We start from the raw sequence: 20,205 nt of genomic DNA, 5'->3' as shown, positions 1-20,205 counted from the left end.
CCCCTCTGTCTTCTCTTCTCAAGGCTAGACATGCCCAGTTCTTTAAGTCTCTCCTCATAGGGCTTTGTTTCCAGTCCCCTGATCATCTTTGTTGCCCTCCTCTGAACCCTCTCCAGCTTGTCTGCATCCTTCCTAAAGTGTGGTGCCCAGAACTGGACACAGTACTCCAGATGAGGCCTAACCAGTGCTGAGTAGAGGGGAACTAGTACTTCCCGGGATTTGGAAGCTATGCTTCTATTAATGCAACCCAAAATAGCGTTGGCCTTTTTTGCAGCCACATCACGTTGTTGGCTCATATTCAGCTTGTGAGCAACAACAATTCCAATGCCCGTTCTGTTCTCTCCTTCCCCCAATCCACTGCCTGAGCTTTGGGGCTCACCTTGCCTCATGGCAAATTGTGTGATGGTGGAAAGGCAGCAAGCAGAGGCCCTCGACCTGACACAAAACAAAGGCAAGAAAGAGGCAGCGGTGGCACCATGCCGACACAAGCTGAAGCAGCGAGGGAGACAGCGAAAGAAGGATGGGGGGGCGGCGCTGGCCACAATCCTCCGCCCTTCCACAAGGCACCGCCCAAATCATTTGCCTCGCTTTGCACAATGAGAAGGCTGGCCCTGTCAATCCCCACCTACAGACTAAATCCAGTGCCTAGAAATGCTATTTTAAGACACTCGGTATTAAAATGCTGACATGCTTTTTTAATGTCAGAAAACATGTAAGTGCTATATATTTTAAATCACGATGCTGACCAGTTGCAGCCCAGCATGTTCACTTACCTCTGGGGGGTCTGCTGGCTAACAATGGCATTTGCTGTCTCTCTAACATATACCTCCCAGTCAGTTTCAGAAATGTCTTGATCAGGGGTGAAGGGAAGCCTGAAAGACAAGCAGTAAAAGAGTTGCTAAAAACAACTTGTGAAACAGCCACCTCAATCCATCCAGCAGAGGCTGGTGGCTCCGATGTCAGTGGGGCAGTAAATCCACTCCAGGTTTCAGTCAGAATTCTAAAGGAATATCCAGGGCGCACCTTGGATATCTCCTTTAGAGTTCTGACTGGTTCTGACTGAAAACGGGAGCAGATTCACTGCCCCACTGACATTGGAACCACCAGCATCCACTGGAGCCATTCAGCCTTCTTGACTTACTGTTGTACTCTGCATGCCTCACACATCAGAAGCGCCTTTCGGAGATTCCTGCCAGACTTCTCTGCAATCCTCTGAGCCAGTTCTTGAGGAAGAGACAGACCCTCCTTCTTGCAAACACTGGACAATACATGGCAGATCTGAAAATTCAATAGGACAGGTCATGGATATGCATTACAGCTCACTTTTCAATGACTTAGGCATCTCTGAACTAATCAGAATGGTTGCAGGAGTTAGCAATGCAGGAGGTCCCTATTAGAAAAGGATGTAAATTTGGAGGCACACAAGGGTCAGATTGAAAAGCGATGGTTGCAGGTGCCCAGTACCCACCTTCAGCTCCAGTCACCTGTCCCCTCCCCTCTGGCTGCCACGAGCCCCAAATGCCTTGTACCAGCAGCCCTGGTAAACAGATCGCAGCAATATGATCACTTCCTATGTGCATTTTTTCCACACAGGAATCCATTCCTTCCTACTGCCTCCTGGATCAGAGACAAACAGCATCTGTGCTTGTTCCCCAATCCTTTAAAAAAGAACAGAGGCAGAACTTCACATGCAACCAGCATGGCAATGCTCCGCATTTCTGGATCTATCAGTCCTGGGGCAATTCTTATTTGCCACCATCAACTGACCCTTTCAAAGCCAGTAAGCGCTAGATACAGGACCTATTCAGGGGTCACTGCACACTCTGGCACAGAATTTAACATCCCAAGGAGCGTAGTTTTTACACATGGAAGAAAGAGTTAGTTTCACTAGAAGGAACGAACAGTTAGCGTATCACAGACCTGGTTCGCAGGATCAAAATTAACCACGTTGGCTTATTTAAATCACAACACATGCTGGGCACATGCAGGGTATGATTTCCATAATCACCGCATGGACAACCCATAGGCTGTTGGAGAGGAAAACAACTCTCCAATAACTCTACAACAAGCCATGCCCCAGGTACAGATGACGTAAGCTGTACTCAGGTGATGTTTATTCAAACTCTGCCCCCCATGTGTTGCAATTTAAATAAGCTGTGATGGCTTATTTTGTGTGAACCAGCCCACAGAGCAGTTCATGCTATTATCCCCAAGCCCTGGGTTCAAATCTTACTCTGGATATGAATTCACTGGGTGATATCTGACAAATAACTCTGCTGTAATTAAGACATACTACTAGACTACCTTATAGGATTGTAAGAAGTACAAATACATACTGAAGTGGATTCAGCATCTCCTGAACAGATTCTAAGTTGTAGATATTCTGACCCTCTTACTTTAAGAGATAAACTTGGACAAGCATGGACTAGGCTTGAAAAGAACCGCCAGTGGCAAAGGATGGAGTTTCAAAGGTCCTTACATCTTCCCTACAATTATTATTTCCTGACACTTGTGGCCAGCTAATTTCATGGTCCCCAATCCTTCCCATCCATTCCAAACCGTGCTAAATAAATATCAAATTCTTTATAACCCACATCTTTGAAGAAACAAAGTAAATGCCAACCAAATTTGGAAGAATTGTGTGCATGCACAGAGAACACGCACTGAACACAGTGACCCAGCTTGCACAATCATTGCTGCCCACCACGGCTTGCCTGACTTTAATTTAATAAGGATAAATGCCAAGTCCTGCACCTAGGAAAAAGAAACCAAATGCACAGTTACAAGATAGGGGATAGTTGGCTCAACAATACTACAAGCGAGAAGGATCTTGGAATCGTTGTAGATCACAAGCTGAATAGGAGCCAACAATGTGACATGGCTGCAAAAAAGACCAATGCTATTTTGGGCTGCATTAATAGAAGTATAGCTTTCAAATCACGTGAAGTACTAGTTCCCCTCCACTCAGCACTGGTTAGGACTCATCAGGAGTACTGTGTCCAGTTCTGGGCACCATACTTTAAGAAGGATGCAGACAAACTGGAGAGGGTTCAGAGAGCAAAGAAGATGATCAGGGGACAGGAAACAAAGCCCTGTGAGGAGAGACTGAAAGAACTGGGCATGTTTAGCCTTGAGAAGAGAAGACTGAGGGGAGATATGATAGCACTCTTCAAGTACTTGAAAGGTTGTCACAGAGAGGAAGGCCAGGATCTCTTCTCGATCATCCCAGAGTGCAAGACATGGAATGATGGACTCAAGTGACAGGAAGCCAGATTCCAGCTGAACATCAGGAAGAACTTCCTGACTGTTACAGCAATACGACAATGGAACCAATGACCTAGGGAGGTGGTGGGCTCTCCCACAGTGGAGGCATTCAAGATGAAGCTGGACATTTGCTTGTCAGGGATGCTCTGACTTGGATTCCTGCATTGAGCAGGGAGTTGGACTTGATGGTCTTGCAGGCCCCTTCCAACCCTATTATTCTATGATTCTATAAATGCCTCTTCAGGTAGTCACTGGGCCAGTTTGCACAATCGAACAGCCCACTGGGGCTTCTTTAAGCCACGGCGGGCTGTGGTGTGTGCCAGCAGCCATTTTGAATACTCAAGCCGTGGCCACAGCTTGTCGTGTCATCCAAACCCACGGACCAAGGGCTATGCGAGGGTTGAATAAGCCATGGTGGGCTGTTCAATTGTGCAAACTGGCCCAGTGACTACCTGAAGAGGCATTAAGCCAGGGAATCCTAAGTCAAGTATTGTTACAGGCAACATTACACAGAGTAAAACAAAACCGCTTAAGAACCGTGCACTGGGCAATTGTTTGCCTTTTCTCGAACCTACATCACCAATGCTGGGCGCAGGCACTCGCACTGCGAGGCACCTACTTCTGATAGGTGCAATGACTTTCGATGTAGAATTGCAACAAAGAATTAATCTGCAGGTGGCCATATACTTCTCCATGGTTCGCCGCAGTGCATGCTGGGCATCTTTTGTAAGTTTGTCCACCTCGGTCAACAGCACCACTAGAAACAAATAAATACACAAACAAAAGGTCACTCAATCACACTCTCCAAGTAAATCTTAACTTGGCTTTTAGTTTCAGGCAAATGCAGTGGGCCAGAATGAGTGAAAACCTTCCTACTTGTGACTCTTCCACAGAGATCTCCTCCCTACATGCAGCCAGAGGTCTGGGGGCTGTTTCTCCATGGTGCAATCCTACAGTGATGCCAGGAATGAATCTTAGCAAACGGAGATGTCTAGCAGCTCGGATTCAGAATGGCAACAGCCAGAACAGCGGGAGGCCCCCTTCCTAGTGAGTTCAGATACAGCAAGGCTTTCCAAGACCTTGACACACAGATGGCCCAACCTGAATGGCCCCCACTTTCCTGCACCATGAGAACCCAGGTTTCGGAGGAAAAGGAAAGCGAGGGGCGTAACTTGAGGGATGCTAGTGTGCGTTGCAGAGCGAAGCGGGAAAAATTAGAGGTGGAGCTCAGACGCTGTGCCAGGTTGGCCACTTGCGGAAGCCAACGTAGGAGGGAGCCACCCTAAGGGAGGGGCATCCCTGCAAAACTAGTCTGGCTGAGAAGTTCTTGCCCAGACTGCCGGCAACTTCTCCAACATCCACTTTGGCTCCTCTATTGATATTTGTAGATGCCTAGATTAGCTGTTTCATTGCCATCTGAGAGTTTCCTAGATTCTGTATTTCTAAAGAAGCGAGTCATTAACTAATAAAGTAGTGAACCTGAAGCCTTGTTTCCTGGAGTGTGTTGATTGCGAAGAGGGAGGACGAAGGAACGTGATGGGTAATGGCAGTTCATATAAATCAGGGGTGTTGAACCTCAGGTCCGCAGGCCAAATCTGGCCCTCTGAGGTTCCCCAGATTGCCATGTCTCCTTTTCTTTGATCATGTGGTAGTGATCTTGACTTCTGCATGGTTTTCTAAAAGGCTGAAATGCCTCGCCTAAGGCTTATTTACTGGCAGTAAAAGCTTTAAGTTCAGATATGCATATATTGCTAGTACTTTGGCCCCACTCATTTGTCTCTGCCCCATTTGGCCATCAGCTCTGCCCAACTCTGGAATGCAGCCCCCAAAAGCTTCTCTGAAATTGAATTTGGCCCTAGGGCTGAAAGAGGCTCAACACCCCTGGTGTAAATATTCTAACCATATGGGTACAACCAACCACGCTGGCCTTTAGAACGACAGAGGCACCCTGCCAGAACAGAAGGTAGGGAAAAACCTGTGCATTTTGCCTCATCCATGGGGCCAGGATATATTTATGTGTTCTCCCTTGCAGTATGGGAAATGGCTTCCACACACTCTGCATGCATGCATGTTACAGATGAAGAGGAAGGAAGAGCTAGCATTACTTTCCTAAAATTAAAAATCACACGTTAGCCTTCCTTCCCACCAAGAATAATTTAAAAAGCGCAGCTCAATTAAGCCAAAGGAAGAGCCACACAGAACTGGTGGCTCAAATGAGATGACGCCAAATATTTAAAATAATATAATTGCACAGCCAACTCACAGTGCTGCAAATCTCTTACACCCAAGATTCAAAGTTAGTAATCATAGCAATGATACAATTACAGTATTCATTTATTAACAGCAAATAAACATTGCATTTGACTGGATTACTCAATAGGCTTACTCCAGGGCTTGTTAATGGAAAAAGTTCCAAAATGTTGCAAAATACAGAGTACCTCAGGTACATGTTGCCAGAGTGCAACATGGAATTCGATGCCAGAGTGCAACATGGAATTCGACCACCAAAAGACAGACCACATCCCAAGAGGCTGATGATATGTTATTTACTATAAGCCTAAAAGGGTTTCTTCAGGGGCTAGATGTATTGGAAGTTATTATTCAAAATACTTGCAGTGATCTCTGAAGAATGTGAATTTCATTAATTCAACTGCAGCAATGAAAACAGAAGGTGGCAGATAAGAGGTTGGTACAGACTGCCTTGGGCATCAGAGCCTTGACTATGGATGTAAAGCTGCAAAAGGATGAGCTGACAAGGACACTTATATTTACACCACAAGGACAAATTCCATTTATGCCACCACTGTACAAACACTATCAGTTATTGGACAGTTAGTGAGTAAACATAAACCTATACGGGTGGCAGATTTGGGATGTGCTGATTGCAGGCTACCCTTGGATGCTAAAATTCTGCAACTACACTGAAGTGCTTATTGGACTAGCTTATCAGTGATTTTGTTGCTGCGCTTGAGTTAATGAAGTTCACATTCTTCAGAGATCTCTGCAAGTATTTTGAATACCTCTGGATACATCTAGCCCCTGAAGAAAGCACTTGAGTTAATGAAGTTCACATTCTTCAGAATGTCATAATCATCTTGGAATGTGGTCTCTCTTCTGGGTGGACATTTCAGTGGATACTTTCCATTTTTTGTGGTCAGCATGAAAGTCTGCTAAGAATATCGCTCCTGCAATATGGTGGCAAAGCCTTTATACAACACACTCTATGATTACACTTGCCTCAGACTCCCCCCATCTTCTGGGTCAAGTGAAAAGCGCTGCTGAATGCTTGAGAATATATATACAAAACATGCGAGCAGAGTAGAGACTCTTGTTTAATTCATACAAACCTTCCATTTCCTGTATACCATGCTCAGAGGGAAAATTTGGAAAACAAACAGCTCTGGAACTTTCAGGTAATTATTTGTATTACAAAAATACACTTGAACTATATGGTTATTTTAAAAAATATATGTATCACATGTAGTTCAATTTTTCCAAACATTTCTGCTTGGGGAAAAAATGAGACATAAAAGGAGATTTTCCATGACTACAACATTTCTGGAAATGTTACCTCTCTAAATAGGATAGAACACAAAATGAGTTTGAGAAAATAAATGTGAAACAAGGAATTGACTACATTCAAAATACATGTTTGATCTTGAGCAAAGTATTAAGACATATTTTCCTCCAAGATTTATAGCTCATTTACAGACCTTTAAAATCTCGCTGAGTGCTTGTTTCAAGTTGTTGTGACTGTGCTACTGTCTTCAGTAATTCCTGAATTACCACCCGGTCACTGTTTCCAGCATCACTGAAAAAAGTTGAGATTTTTTTTCCTATTACAAGATGATATATTGTTGTTACTGTTACTATTATTATCTGCTTCTATGCACAATGTCAGAAGCAAGTGCCGGGGAATCAGTGGGTCTTACTTCTATGAAATTGTGCATAGGAGTGAACCCTTTATTTATGAGTTCTGGTGCAAAACTATCCCAGTTCCACAGGGGAACCAATGCATATCTGGAGCTCCCAACCAAGCATGGGCTCGTTATTGACTTCAACGCAGAGGAACGTTTCGTGCACAGTGGGGACGTGTGTAGAGCCGGTAGCAACACTGAGTTGCAAAGGGAATACCCATGTTCACGAGGGCAAGCCATGCACATCTAATCTCCTTTAACTGCAAGGAGCACTGGAATGGAGAACAGTATCTACTTCACCAAGCAGCAGGGCCAACCCCAAGTTTTTGAGTGACACCCTCAATGGAGCCCCTCCCTCTGTGAGTCTACCTTCTCACCGCCACTGTCACCTCTTTCTCATAAATGGTGCTTGCTTGATAGGCAGAGCGACAGTGCGCAAGCAGGCAGAAGCATAGACTGCTCCTCCTTGTTGCCACCACTGTTGTCTGGGCCAGAGCAAGAGGCAGGGGCAATGGTGAAGGGGAGGAGCACGTCCAGGGGGCACTTCTCAGTGGGCCCCTGCTGGGGTGTGGGCCCTTGGCAAGTGCCCAAACTTTGATGCTGGTCCTGCCAAGCAGTTTCATAGTTAAACACCTATGCAAAAAACTATTTATAAATACGGAAGACAAGAGTACTTGAAGCACACTTTACAGATGTTTTAAGGCTGTCCTTGCCCATATTATGTCCCTTAAGTTATGAGTTTTGAATTTCTGTGTCTAGGGTAAGAATAAAATGACTCAAGGCGCAATCGTATGGCCGCTAGTCGGCCATAGGATTGGTCAGTTTCTGGGAACCAACCTCAGAGCCCCGCTCCAAGGTTGGTTCTTGGAGAACCGATCTGCACCCCTTCCCGCTCCGCCTCGTAGCTGCACAGATCTGCCCCACGCTCCACACTCGGAAGAGCAGCGTGCAGCAGGGGAAATGGGGCGTTCCTGGGGGCAGGGCAGTCAGAAGTGCCGGTACAACACTTCCTATGTGTCATCCAGCCTCCCCACCCCCAAGGTCCCATGGCTAGACAGCCGAAATCAGCTGTCTAGCCACAAAAGCAGGGTGGCAGGAGCACAGAGGAGATGACCTCCTCACCACTCCTCCCGCCCTGCAGTGGTTACCCCCAGGTTCGGAGGCGACCGTCAATCCCCACAGGACTGCGCTCTTAGGATGCAATCCTATGGGCTTGCGCCCAGGGTATTCATAAGCCCCACAACTTGGTGGCTTACGATTATCCTATGCCTTGCACCTACCATGTTGCATTTTAGCTTGACGGGCAATGTCTAGTGGAGTCTTCAGGAAAGGGAAGGGAAGGAGGCTGAGATGGCAATAGGAAAAGGTGTAAGCCAGCCTTGCTGGTCTCCTCCTCTCTCCTCCCCCAGGAACACCTCCTTTCCTCCATTTCCATGCTCCGGTTACCAAGCATGGAGAGGCAGCTGGCATGGTTCTCTCTGCACTGGCTACAAAGGGGAAGGGAACGTGGTTTCCTGGCTCTGAGCTAGGAGCCCTGTCTTCAAGCGCAGAACCAGGAAACCCCTAGACGCTGTCTAGGGGACATAGGATTGCTCCCTTCATAGCACCAGACTAGCTCTTCAAATTAGACAATTTTCGAGAACCAGATCTCAGAATCAAATATGATACCACAGATGAAATACAAATAGTTTCTCATTTGTATTTATTTATACAGATAGGTGTTTACAGGTGTTTACTCAGAATAAAGAAGAACGTAATCTTAAAACCTCAATTTTGTTCATTTGACACATTTAATAAAGAACAGAAATGCGTGGTTAAATTGTCCAATATCTCAATTTGCTGACTCTATAAGTTTGCATATCACCAAATTAGGACATTCTAACATTATAATATAATCATGTAATACTTGGCAGTATTTAGTAGTAGTAACTTATTAGACCACATATAGAGAGCTAGTGTGGCATAATGCTTAGAGTGTTAGACTGGGACCTGGAAGACCCGGGTTCTAGTCCCCACTCAGCCATGAAGCTTACTGGGTGACTTTGTGCCAGTCAATGAGTCTCAGCCTAACCTACCTCACAGGGTTGTTGTGAGAATAAAATGGAGCAGAGGAGAATTATGTAAGCCACCTTGGGTTCCTTGCAGGAAACAAGGCAGGATATAAATACATACAAAAATAAATACACAAAGCCACTACTGACTTAGCCCGCCCAGGTTCAGATCTATGGAGGAAAAACCTGCCAGCAGTGAGGGAGAGGACCACCATAGCAAGCCCCATCTATCCTAAGTCAGAAAATGGTTTCCCAGTGAAAAGAACAGGGGAGAAGCCTTAGCTGGCTCCAGGTCCAGACTTTTAAAAAAATAGGAACTCAGGCCAGATGGCTTGACTAATAGGGGCTTGGCTTTTTATTTCTAAGGTTACAATCATATATACACTTACCAGGGATTACGTCCCATTGAACCTTTGTATTGCCATGCATAGAATTGCCCTGTACATTTGCTAACCTGGGGGTATGCATATCTCCAAAATCAGAATATGACAGCTAGATGGTAAGCTGTAATACAGCATGTACAGACCAATGATTAAAGACCCTGATTTTTTAATCACACCAGAAACCAAAACAATCACTTTTTCAAATATAGTCTGCAAAATCTTGTTACAAAGGCACCACATTAATGCAAAAAATTATACTTTTGAAAAGGCTTTTGTTTTCTAAGGAAAGATTCCCTGAAGATCTATTTTGGTTTCTTAACAACTTAAGAACTGGAAATACTTATAAAACTGCATAATGCCTGGAGTCTGTTACTAGATATTGTGAGCTGACTGCAAACCTACCTTGGGTTAACTTCAAGATGATAGTTGCTTGCAATACTGCTAATTTCAATTTTCTTTTTAGAAGGTGCCTGAAAAAAAAGAAAACTAAACGAAATGAATTTTAGGTGATTAATGCTGGACAGACTGAACTAACGTAACTGAATATTCCTACAGGCAGAACATAGATTTCAGAAACTACACACTGCTACCTGCCCAGTATGAAATGATCTGAAGTCATTTAGGGGGCAATCCTATGTATGTTTAGAAGAAAAAAATCCTACAACTCCCATTATTCCCCAGCCTGCTATGCTGGCTGGGACATATTGGGAGTTGTAGGACTTTTTTTCTCCAAATATGCATAGGATTGCACCACTGAGGACTTAATGACACCCAGGCCATAATACACCAGGGAACGGCTAAACAGATGCAGCATGAATGGACAGCAAGTGGACCACAAAACAGGAAAAAGATATCATAGTTCAGAACTCCCAAATGTAACTGCATTCTAAACTACATGAAAGGGAAGCAATAGTAGGGTGGCCACTTATGCACTGCCAACAAAGCGGAAATGTGTCACTTAAAGAGGACATAGATTCACATAAAATGTGCATGTGCTAATGTATATGTATAGATATATTTGAAAGTGATTACTATAATTTAAATAGAAATACAGTGCATCTGACCGGGGGGGGGGGGGGGGGAGACTATGACTAGGTGACCTGCTCAGTCTGCTATCCAGTGGCTAACTGGTGATGAGCAACTTCAAGGCCGTAGCTGCTCTCCCTTCTTAGGGTTCTTTAAACCATGCTGCTCTTTAAATAGAGGATTGCCCCCTCTAAAGTAAGACACATGGCCACCCTAAGCTAGTGTATCATACAGTAGTTAATAGTCCATGGTCTTATCCTCAAGGCCTGTGGCCAAACATAGGGGAATAAATGAAGGTATAGCAAATGCAAGGGCCAAAAAAAGAAAGAGCAGCAGCAAACTGAAAGCAAGTTGTAAGCAGGGACTGCAATATAATTCTTCCAGCTTCTCTGCAAGAAAATAGATTTCTCATGTCATTCCTAATTATAGAAACTAATAATTAGAACGCTACACATTATTCTAAAAATATTCTTCACAGGTACAGCAAGACTTTCAAGTATACCTCTTCTTACAATGATGATTACAGATCTCATCCACTTCAAATCACTCATTAAGCTGTTTTATAACAATACGAAATTATCCATCATCTTGCTCTGCCTTATTTTAGTTGGGCTTTTTTGAAGTGCTGGAGAATACGGCCCCCAAGAGAGTCTCCTGAAACTGAATTTGGCCCTCAGGCTGAAAGAGGTTCCCCACCCGTGCTGTAGAAGCGGCTGGCAAGTACAACAGCCAGTACTTCAAAGGATGAGAAGTTCCACTTCAAACTGTTGGTAGCACTCCTCAACATTAAGACCAGTTTCCATCAAATCCTATGCAACTTTATTTGATAAAGATCAGCAGGCACCGCAAGTTCTCATAATGGCTTATTACTTAAGTTTAAAGGTTAACTCACACATGAAAAGTTAAGAAATTGCAATGAAAACCTTCGGTTATTGAGGAGTGGGGAAAAAAAGTGGGGGGTTGCACAATGCTTTGGAAGGCTCAAGTAGCGTTCTCCAAGAACTCTGCCAATAACTAAGCACTGAAGTGTTTTTTGCAATTTGCTGATTAAAACGCAAGACTTTCCAAAAGGGAATTTTGAATTGAATTGATCAGAAGGGCTTTAATAATAGATTTTCCAGTGGCTGTTTTACTCCCCAAGTGGCTAACTATGCAAAGAGTCCATTCTGAAAACATCACTCCAGAAATACCCCTTATCAAGTTATGAAGGCTATGTGAATAAGTAGTAGTAATTCGTAAGCAAGGCCCACAATAAAGTTAAATCTAGTTTCTTGACACTAACTGCTGGCTTCAGTTTGAGACAACAGGAAATGTAAGCTAAACGCTAGATTAAATTATTTCCAGTATCACCCAAGCGGCATATCCTTGGTACCGATTTGCCAAGAGAGCCTGTAGTGCAGAAACCCTGCAACCTAATCAAGTACCAATATTTGAGAGGAGCAAAAAAGCCATTGGTTAATAAAATTTTAGGTTGCATTAACTGAAGCATAGCAACCACATTATGACAGGTACTAGTTCCATTCTATTCTACACTGGTCAGGCAGCATCTGGAGTACCGTTTCCACTTTTGGGCATCATATTTTAAAGACACTGACGAACTGGAGCATGTCCATAGGAAGGTGACTGGGATGGTGAGGGGTCTGAAGACCAGGTCTTATGAAGAACAGGTGAAAGGGATGGATATGTTTAACCCCAAGAAGGAGGTTTCTTCAGGAAAGGTGGCACTATTGCCTACTTTAAGGAGGCCAGGCCCATTCCCTTTTTTGCCCTCCTTGCCAGATGTGGCCTGCCATGAAGGGCAAGGATCGAGCGAACACGTGGTTGGCCAAATCCTACCAAGCACCTAATCCACATCCTCAGGCCAAACAAAATGAAAATCATCCAATAATATAGGAGCAGACAGTGCTCAGCTGGATAGACCTTTAAAAGGCACACTCGGCTTCTGAATCTTATTTTTAAAATATAAAGTTATGTTCATGAGAGATTCTTACTGTTATACTCTGATGTTCAATCCGCAGCTTCTCTACTCCAGAGCCATACAGCTCTCTCAGCAGACACATTATTCTGGTCTTCTTTCCAGCTCCTGATGGGCCATACACTAAAAGGTGAGGAAAGTCACCACATTGAACCTGTCAAAACAGAATACACCAAAATTTAATTCTAGTAATCGTGACCACTGGCAAGGTTGGCTCAGGCTGATGAGAATTGAAGTCCAAAACTCCTAGAGGGCACCAGGTTGGGGAAGGCTGCTTTAGAGTATTTATAAAAGAACCAATGGTCCCAGTTACAGTCATAGTTATAGTAATGGTTCCAGGTATAGAAAAGGCTCCATTGTAAGCTACAGAAAACTTGGTAACAATACAGTTCTCGGTATATAGTTTTACAGCCCTTCATGTTGTTCTGGTTTCCTTTTCAAGGCCACTGGTATTTATATTTCATTAAGAGTACACAAAGAGAGAAAGAGAAAGTTCAAAGGAATGTGATACTGTTAAGAGGTGCCCATGTATGGTGTCCCCTTCATGGATCACTGCCTTGTTGTGGCGAAGGGGCTTGCGTAACTCAGTGAAGCCATAAGCTATGCCGTGCAGGGCCACCCAAGACGGACAGGTCATGGCAGAGAGTTCTGACAAAATGTGGTCCACTGGAGAAGGAAATGGCAACCCACTCCAGTATTCTTGCCAAGAAAACACCATGGAACGTATCACAAGGCTAAAAGATATGACGCCGGAAGATGAGCCCCTCAGGTCGGAAGGTGTCCAATATGCTACTGGGGAAGAGCAGAGGGTATTTCCAAGTAGCGCCAGAAAGAGTGAAGCGTCTGGGCCAAACCCGAAAGGACACACAGCTGTGGATGTGTCTGGTGGTGAAAAGAAAATCCGATGCTGTAAAGAACAATATTGTTTAGGAACCTGGAATGTCAGATCAATGAATCAAGGTAAGCTGGAGGTGGTCAAACATGAGATGGCAAGATTGAACATCGACATCTTGGGAATCAGCGAACTCAAATGGACAGGCATGGGCGAATTTACTTCAGGTGACCATCATATCTACTATTGTGGGCAAGAATCCCTTAGAAGAAATGGAGTAGCACTCATAGTCAACAAAAGGGTGGGAAAAGCAGTACTGGGGTACAATCTTAAAAATGATAGAATGATCTCAGTACGAATCCAAGGCAAACCATTCAACATCACAGTAATTCAAGTCTATGCCCCAACCACTGAGGCCGAAGAAGCTGAGGTTGATCGGTTCTATGAAGACCTACAACACCTTCTAGAACTAACACCAAAAAAAGATGTCCTCTTCATCATAGGGGATTGGAATGCTAAAGTAGGAAGTCAAGAAATCACCGGGATAACAGGCAGGCATGGCCTTGGTGTACAAAATGAAGCAGGACAAAAGCTAATAGAGTTTTGCCAGGAGAACACGCTGATCATAGCAAACACTCTTTTCCAACAGCACAAGAGGCGACTCTACACATGGACATCACCAGATGGTCAATATCGAAATCAGATTGATTATGTACTTTGCAGCCAAAGATGGAGAAGCTCCATACAGTCAGTTAAAACAAGACCTGGAGCTGACTGTGGCTCAGATCATGAGCTGCTTCTTGCAAAATTTCAGCTTAAATTGAAGAACGTAGGGAAAACCACTAAACCGTTCAGGTATGACCTAAATCATATCCCTTATGAATATACAGTGGAGGTGAGGAATAGATTGCAGGGATTAGACCTGATAGACAGAGTGCCTGAGGAACTATGGACGGAGGTCCGTAACATTGTTCAGGAGGCAGCAATGAAATCCATCCCAAAGAAAAAGAAATGCAAGAAAAAGCCTCTGATGAGGCTTTACAAGTAGCTGAGGAAAGAAGGGAAGCGAAAAGCAAGGGAGAAAGGGGAAGATATATCCAACTGAATGCAGAGTTCCAGAGAATAGCAAGGAGAGACAAGAAGGCCTTCTTAAATGAACAATGCAAAGAAATCGAGGAAAACAACAGAATGGGAAAGACTAGAGATCTCTTCAAGAAAATTGGAGATCTCAAGGGAACGTTTTGTGCAAAGACGGGCATGATAAAGGACAAAGAAGGCAGGGACCTAACAGAAGCAGATGAGATTAAGAAGAGGTGGAAAGAATACACAGAAGAACTATACAGGAAAGATGTGAATGTCCCTGATAGCCATGATAGTGCGGTCACTGAACTTGAGCCGGACATCCTAGAGAGTGAAGTCAAGTGGGCCTTAGGAAGCATTAGTAACAACAAAGCTAGCGGAGATGACAGTATTCCAGCCGAGCTATTTAAAATCCTAAAAGATGATGCTGTTAAAGTGCTGCATTCAATATGCCAACAAATCTGGAACACTCAACAGTGGCCACAAGACTGGAAAAGGTCAGTTTACATTCCAATTCCAAAGAAGGGCAACGCCAAAGAGTGTTCAAACTACCGCACCATTGCGCTCATTTCACATGCCAGCAAGGTGATGCTCAAAATCCTACAAGCTAGGCTTCAGCAGTTTGCGAACCGAGAACTACCGGAAGTACAAGCTGGGTTTCGAAGAGGCAGAGGAACTAGAGATCAAATCGCCAACATTCGCTGCATCATGGAGAAAGCAAGAGAATTCCAGAAAAACGTCTATTTCTGCTTCATTGGCTACGCTAAAGCCTTTGATTGTGTGGATCACAACAAACTGTGGCAAATTCTTAAAGTGATGGGAGTACCAGACCACCTTACCTGTCTCCTGAGAAACCTGTACGAGGGTCAAGAAGCAACAGTAAGAACCAGACATGGAACAACCGATTGGTTCAAAATTGGGAAAGGAGTACGACAAGGCTGCATATTGTCACCCTGCTTATTTAACTTATATGCAGAGTACATCATGAGAAATGCCGGGTTGGATGAATCAGAGGTCGGAATTAAGATTGCTGGGAGGATTATCAACAACCTCCGATATGCAGACGATACCACCCTAATGGCAGAAAGCGAAGAGGATCTCAAGAGCCTCTTGTTGAGGGTGAAAGAGGAGAGTGCAAAAGCTGGTTTGAAACTCAACATTAAAAAAACGAAGATCATGGCATCTGGCCCCATCACTTCCTGGCATATAGAAGGGGAAGAAATGGAAGCAGTGACAGATTTTACTTTCTTGGGCTCCAAGATCACCGCAGACGGTGACTGTAGCCATGAAATTAAAAGACGCTTGCTCCTTGGGAGGAAAGCTATGGCAAACCTAGACAGCATAGTAAGAAGCAGAGACATCACCTTGCCGACAAAGGTCCGTCTAATCAAAGCTATGGTTTTCCCAGTAGTAATGTATGGCTGTGAGAGCTGGACTATAAGGAAGGCTGAGCGCCGAAGAATTGATGCTTTCGAACTGTGGTGCTGGAGAAGACTCTTACGAGTCCCCTGGACTGCAAGGAGGTCAAATCAGTCCATTCTAAAGGAAATCAACCCTGAGTGCTCATTGGAAGGACAGATACTGAAGCTGAAGCTCCAATATTTTGGCCACCTAATGCGAAGAGACAACTCCCTGGAAAAGACCCTGATGCTGGGAAAGACTGAAGGCAAAAGGAGAAGGGGACGGCAGAGGATGAGATGGCTAGATAGCATCACCAATGCAATGAATATGAACTTGAGCACGCTCCGGGAGAGAGCGCAGGACAGGAAGGCCTGGCGTGCTATGGTCCATGGGGTCACGAAGAGTCGGACACGACTGAACGACTGAACAACAACAACAAATGTATGGTGCAAGGCTGAGAGGCCACCAGTGTACCAGGACCAGGTTTCTTGGAATTGGCTAGTTTGGGAACACAGCCCAAAGCAGACAGTAAATTCTATCTAAGGTTAAATACTGGCATGAGACCAATAATCAACAAGCACTATAAGGGAAAGTTAAAGAAAACTTTGAAGAGCACAGTATAGCGATACCTTCATTGGAACATCAATACCTTGAACTCACGCATTTGGCTGCAAGCCTAGATACCCTTAACTGGATGTAAGCCCTACTGAAGGGCTGTAGCTCAGTAGCAGAGCACAAGTTTTGCATGCAAAAGCTTCCGGGTTCTCCTTTGGCCTCTCCAGCCAGGTAGGGCTGGGAAAGACCGGAACCGTGAAAAGCTGCTGAGTCAACAATACTAAGCTAGATGAAACAGCGGTCTGATTCAGCGTACAGCAGCTTCCTATGTTCCTGACGAGATTTACATCAGAGTGAAATTATTAGGGTCAGGCTGTAAAACTCATACCTTGGCCTCAACCAACCAACTAGTCTTCGAGAGGCACTATTCTTGATCTGATTTGTATCTGTCAGATGCAGATGCCAATCTCATGGATAGCCAACTAGAGGTACTTTGGGGTTCTCTGATCCATCCTGCCAGATTATGTACATCTCTCACACTTGGGCTCCTTTATCCTGCTGAGTTTAATCTAGGGTTACTAGATCTTGCGTTCCAGAACTAGGTCTGTATTGGATCACAGAAGCCAAAGCTTGATATCTGTATCAGATGAATTACTTTAACCCAAAGCAACCTCACTTCATAGCTAAATTCGCAACAGAGCAGTTGCATGGTAGAAGTACTCAAGGTATTGCCATTTCATTTTAGGCCTGACAAATAGTGACACTAAGTCGGGTGTAAACAGACAGTTATCCTGGGATAAATAAGTTTTCCATAAACAAGCCCTCAACCTGAGCAAAATCATCTAGAGAGAGAGAGTAAGGCCTGGAAGAAAGAAACTGAAATCACCAGTAATTAATGCCTACTCTACAACAAGAGATGCTACGGCTTAAGCCTGCCTAAAAGGCATATCTTCCAACCTAGAAGCCCTAATCTTGAATCTCTGATTGACAGTTACTGTTGATAAGGAATATAACTGCAAATGCTCAGAAATGCCACTTTTAAAGAAAGTATTTCATATACGGAGCTTTAGCTCAAATTAAGCCACCAAAGACAAACGCTTCAAAATCCAGACACTCTGGAATTGTGATGTTTGCTTTATAGGATTTTGGAAATATGGACCACAGTAGTGAAGATAATTCCTACACATAATTCTTTATCTACTAATTTAGGTCACAGTTCACCCAGAGTTAGCAGCGTTTAAACTCTACTGGGATAGGAGGTGTACTTAGCTTTGCACTGGATTTTGCACACTTACCCAGTAGCCATGATACACACTGAAAGCAAAGTGGTATTACCAATTACTGCTGTTGTGAACATGGAAGCTGCCTTCTACCGAGTAAGAGCATCAGCCCATCCTATTCTGTCTAGACCAGAGATGAGGACCGTGTGGTCCTCCAGATGTTGTTGGACTGCAGCTGCCATAATTCTTCACCATTAGCTAAGTTGACTACGGCTGATGGGAGATGCAGTCCAACAACATCTACAGGGCCACACGGCCCCCATCCCTGGTTACACTGACAGGAAGCAGCTCTCCAGGATTTCTACCAGGAGCATTTCCCAGCACAACCTGGAGATGCTTATCTTGTACACCATTTAGAACATTGCATTAGAAACGTTTCAACCTGTGTTTCATGGCTTTTCTGCCCCACTATTTATATTTGTGTGTACATAAAAATAATGTGCATGCATATATGTGTCCGCCAACTAAGGATAATCGTCATGCATCTGATAATTATTATTCACTTGGGTGTATAAATATGCCTGCCAACTGAGAATGCCCTCACGCACTGCATAAATTGAGTTGGTCTACAAAACTTTATGTCACAACACATCCCTTACTCTAATAAGGGCACAATCCTATGCATGTTTAGGCAGACAGTTGTAGGACCTTTTTTGTCTAAACATGCATAGGATTGCACCCTTAGGGACATAACTATTTGTTTCGTGGTTGCTCTTGAATAGCGTCATAGAGGGCAGCAGGAGAGCTACAATTATTTTCAAAGCCAGGGTTGAGTCCTGGAATAGGTGAAGCAGTAACAGAAGAAAGTACACCTGAGCATGTACAGAACATGTTTCCTCCATCTCAGTTTATCCCCTCCCAACTCTATCCAAGAGCAAATACGCATTTATCCACGTTGAACTTCAGACACTGCTGCTTCCTTCCCCTGGCCTTGTCCCTTGATTCACTTTGGGTGCAATCCTATGCACGTTTAGACAGAAAAAGGTCCTACAACTCTCAGCATGCCCCAGCCAACACTGCTGGCTGGGGAATGCTGGGAATTGTTTAGACAAAGCAGCAGTTGTTTTGGCAAAAAAAAAAGTCCTATACTATACAATTGCACCCAGAGTGAATCATGGGACAAGCCAGAGGGAGGAACCAGCAGCTAGACAGGCATAGGACTGTCTCCTTTGCTTCTTTGGTTTGACCCCCTTGGCCAAACATAGTCTTGTGCACAGTACATTCTCCCAGTTATGGCTTCATGCACTCTGTATGGTTCCTTCTGGTATCTACTTAACTCCAGCTTCGGTGCTTCACCTTAGGGCACAATCCTAGGCAGGTTTAGACAGAAAAAAAAACTCCTAAAGCTCCCAGTATTTCCCAGACAGCTAGCTGGGAAATGCTGGGAGCTGTAGGGCTTTTTTCTGTCTAAACCTACATCGGACTGGACTGCGCCCTTAGTTTCGTAAGCAGGCACCTTAAAGAGATGAGCCCGCTTCTTCAGCCGCATGGAGAGCATCCTCCATTAGCGAGGGTGTTTACTCACACACCCTGCACATGCTCAGATGCACTTCATCTTCTTATAACTTTACGTATTCCAAGACTCAGTCCTGGCTTTGGAAACGAGACTCCGGGACTGCACTCCGGCTGCACCGAGCCTGCCGCTAAAACAGGGAAGGAAAAGAGATACCGGGAAGTAAAACACTCTCAAACGCCCGGGAAACAGTGCAGGAACAGTGATAAGCCACCGTGGTTTTCACAGCGAGGGCTGAGTCCTGGGATCGTGAAGTAACAACAGCGAGAGTGCACCTGAGCATGTGCAGAATGCAGGGGGAAAGATTATTGCTCCCTCCCTCCACAGAGCCACTGCCGCCTCTCACCAAGTTGCGCAGCTGCGCCGCCTGATCGCGGTGGTAATCCACTTTGCTGAGCGAGCTCGGCCGGTATTTATCCACCCACAGGCTCATGGCCGCGTTCCGACTCCCGGAGCCGAAAGAAAGAACCCAAGGGAGGAAAGCGCGCGCGCGCCGGCTCCGGAACTCCCGCCCAGGAGTTCGCGTAACCGACCGCGCGCATGCGCGCCCGCGCGCTCGCTCTTCCGTTTGGGTTTTAGCTTTAGCTCGCCAGCTCCCTCCCTTCCGCCAGTTCGCGTCACCGTCGGCCCCGCCTTCGTCTCTTACGGTGGCCGTCTTGGGATAAAACAAAATTTTAAAAAAAAACGCCGTCGGGTCGGAGGAATGGCAAGCAACCATAATGACAACTTTGCCTGTGTCTCATACAGATGGGGGCGATGCTGGTTTGGGTGCTTCTGCGATGTAGTGTCTCGACGACACTTGTACTTGTAGGGTTACAGAACCAGGAACACTTTCCTGGTAGGAGGCGGCAACATAGTAATAATGAGGACTGCAAGCTTTAATCAGATTAATCAGTATTTTATCTTGCTTTTAGGACTGAGATCCTAT

The 20,205-nt window shown here is 44.8% G+C and overlaps 1 protein-coding gene across 1 annotated transcript in view; it reads right to left on the bottom strand.

Annotated features, from left to right (window-relative positions):
* The window catches only part of RFC3 (replication factor C subunit 3), a 31,586-nt gene extending 11,751 nt beyond the window's left edge, over positions 1 to 19,835 (bottom strand). Inside the window, exons 1-7 of the mRNA XM_084843012.1 lie at positions 19,624 to 19,835; positions 12,633 to 12,770; positions 10,018 to 10,085; positions 6,978 to 7,075; positions 3,840 to 4,021; positions 1,142 to 1,278; positions 774 to 872 (exon numbers count right to left, since the gene is read on the bottom strand). Of these exons, the coding sequence (XP_084699138.1) occupies positions 774 to 872; positions 1,142 to 1,278; positions 3,840 to 4,021; positions 6,978 to 7,075; positions 10,018 to 10,085; positions 12,633 to 12,770; positions 19,624 to 19,710 (809 nt within the window). The 5' untranslated portion in view covers positions 19,711 to 19,835. The remainder of the gene's footprint in view (positions 1 to 773; positions 873 to 1,141; positions 1,279 to 3,839; positions 4,022 to 6,977; positions 7,076 to 10,017; positions 10,086 to 12,632; positions 12,771 to 19,623) is intronic.
* Positions 19,836 to 20,205: the final 370 nt, after the last annotated feature.

The sequence above is a fragment of the Heloderma suspectum genome, chromosome 3, assembly GCF_057233095.1.
Source record: "Heloderma suspectum isolate Gila_16-S chromosome 3, 16-S_ref, whole genome shotgun sequence".
Classification (NCBI taxonomy): domain Eukaryota; kingdom Metazoa; phylum Chordata; class Lepidosauria; order Squamata; family Helodermatidae; genus Heloderma; species Heloderma suspectum.
This window is presented reverse-complemented; position numbering and strand designations above follow the sequence as displayed.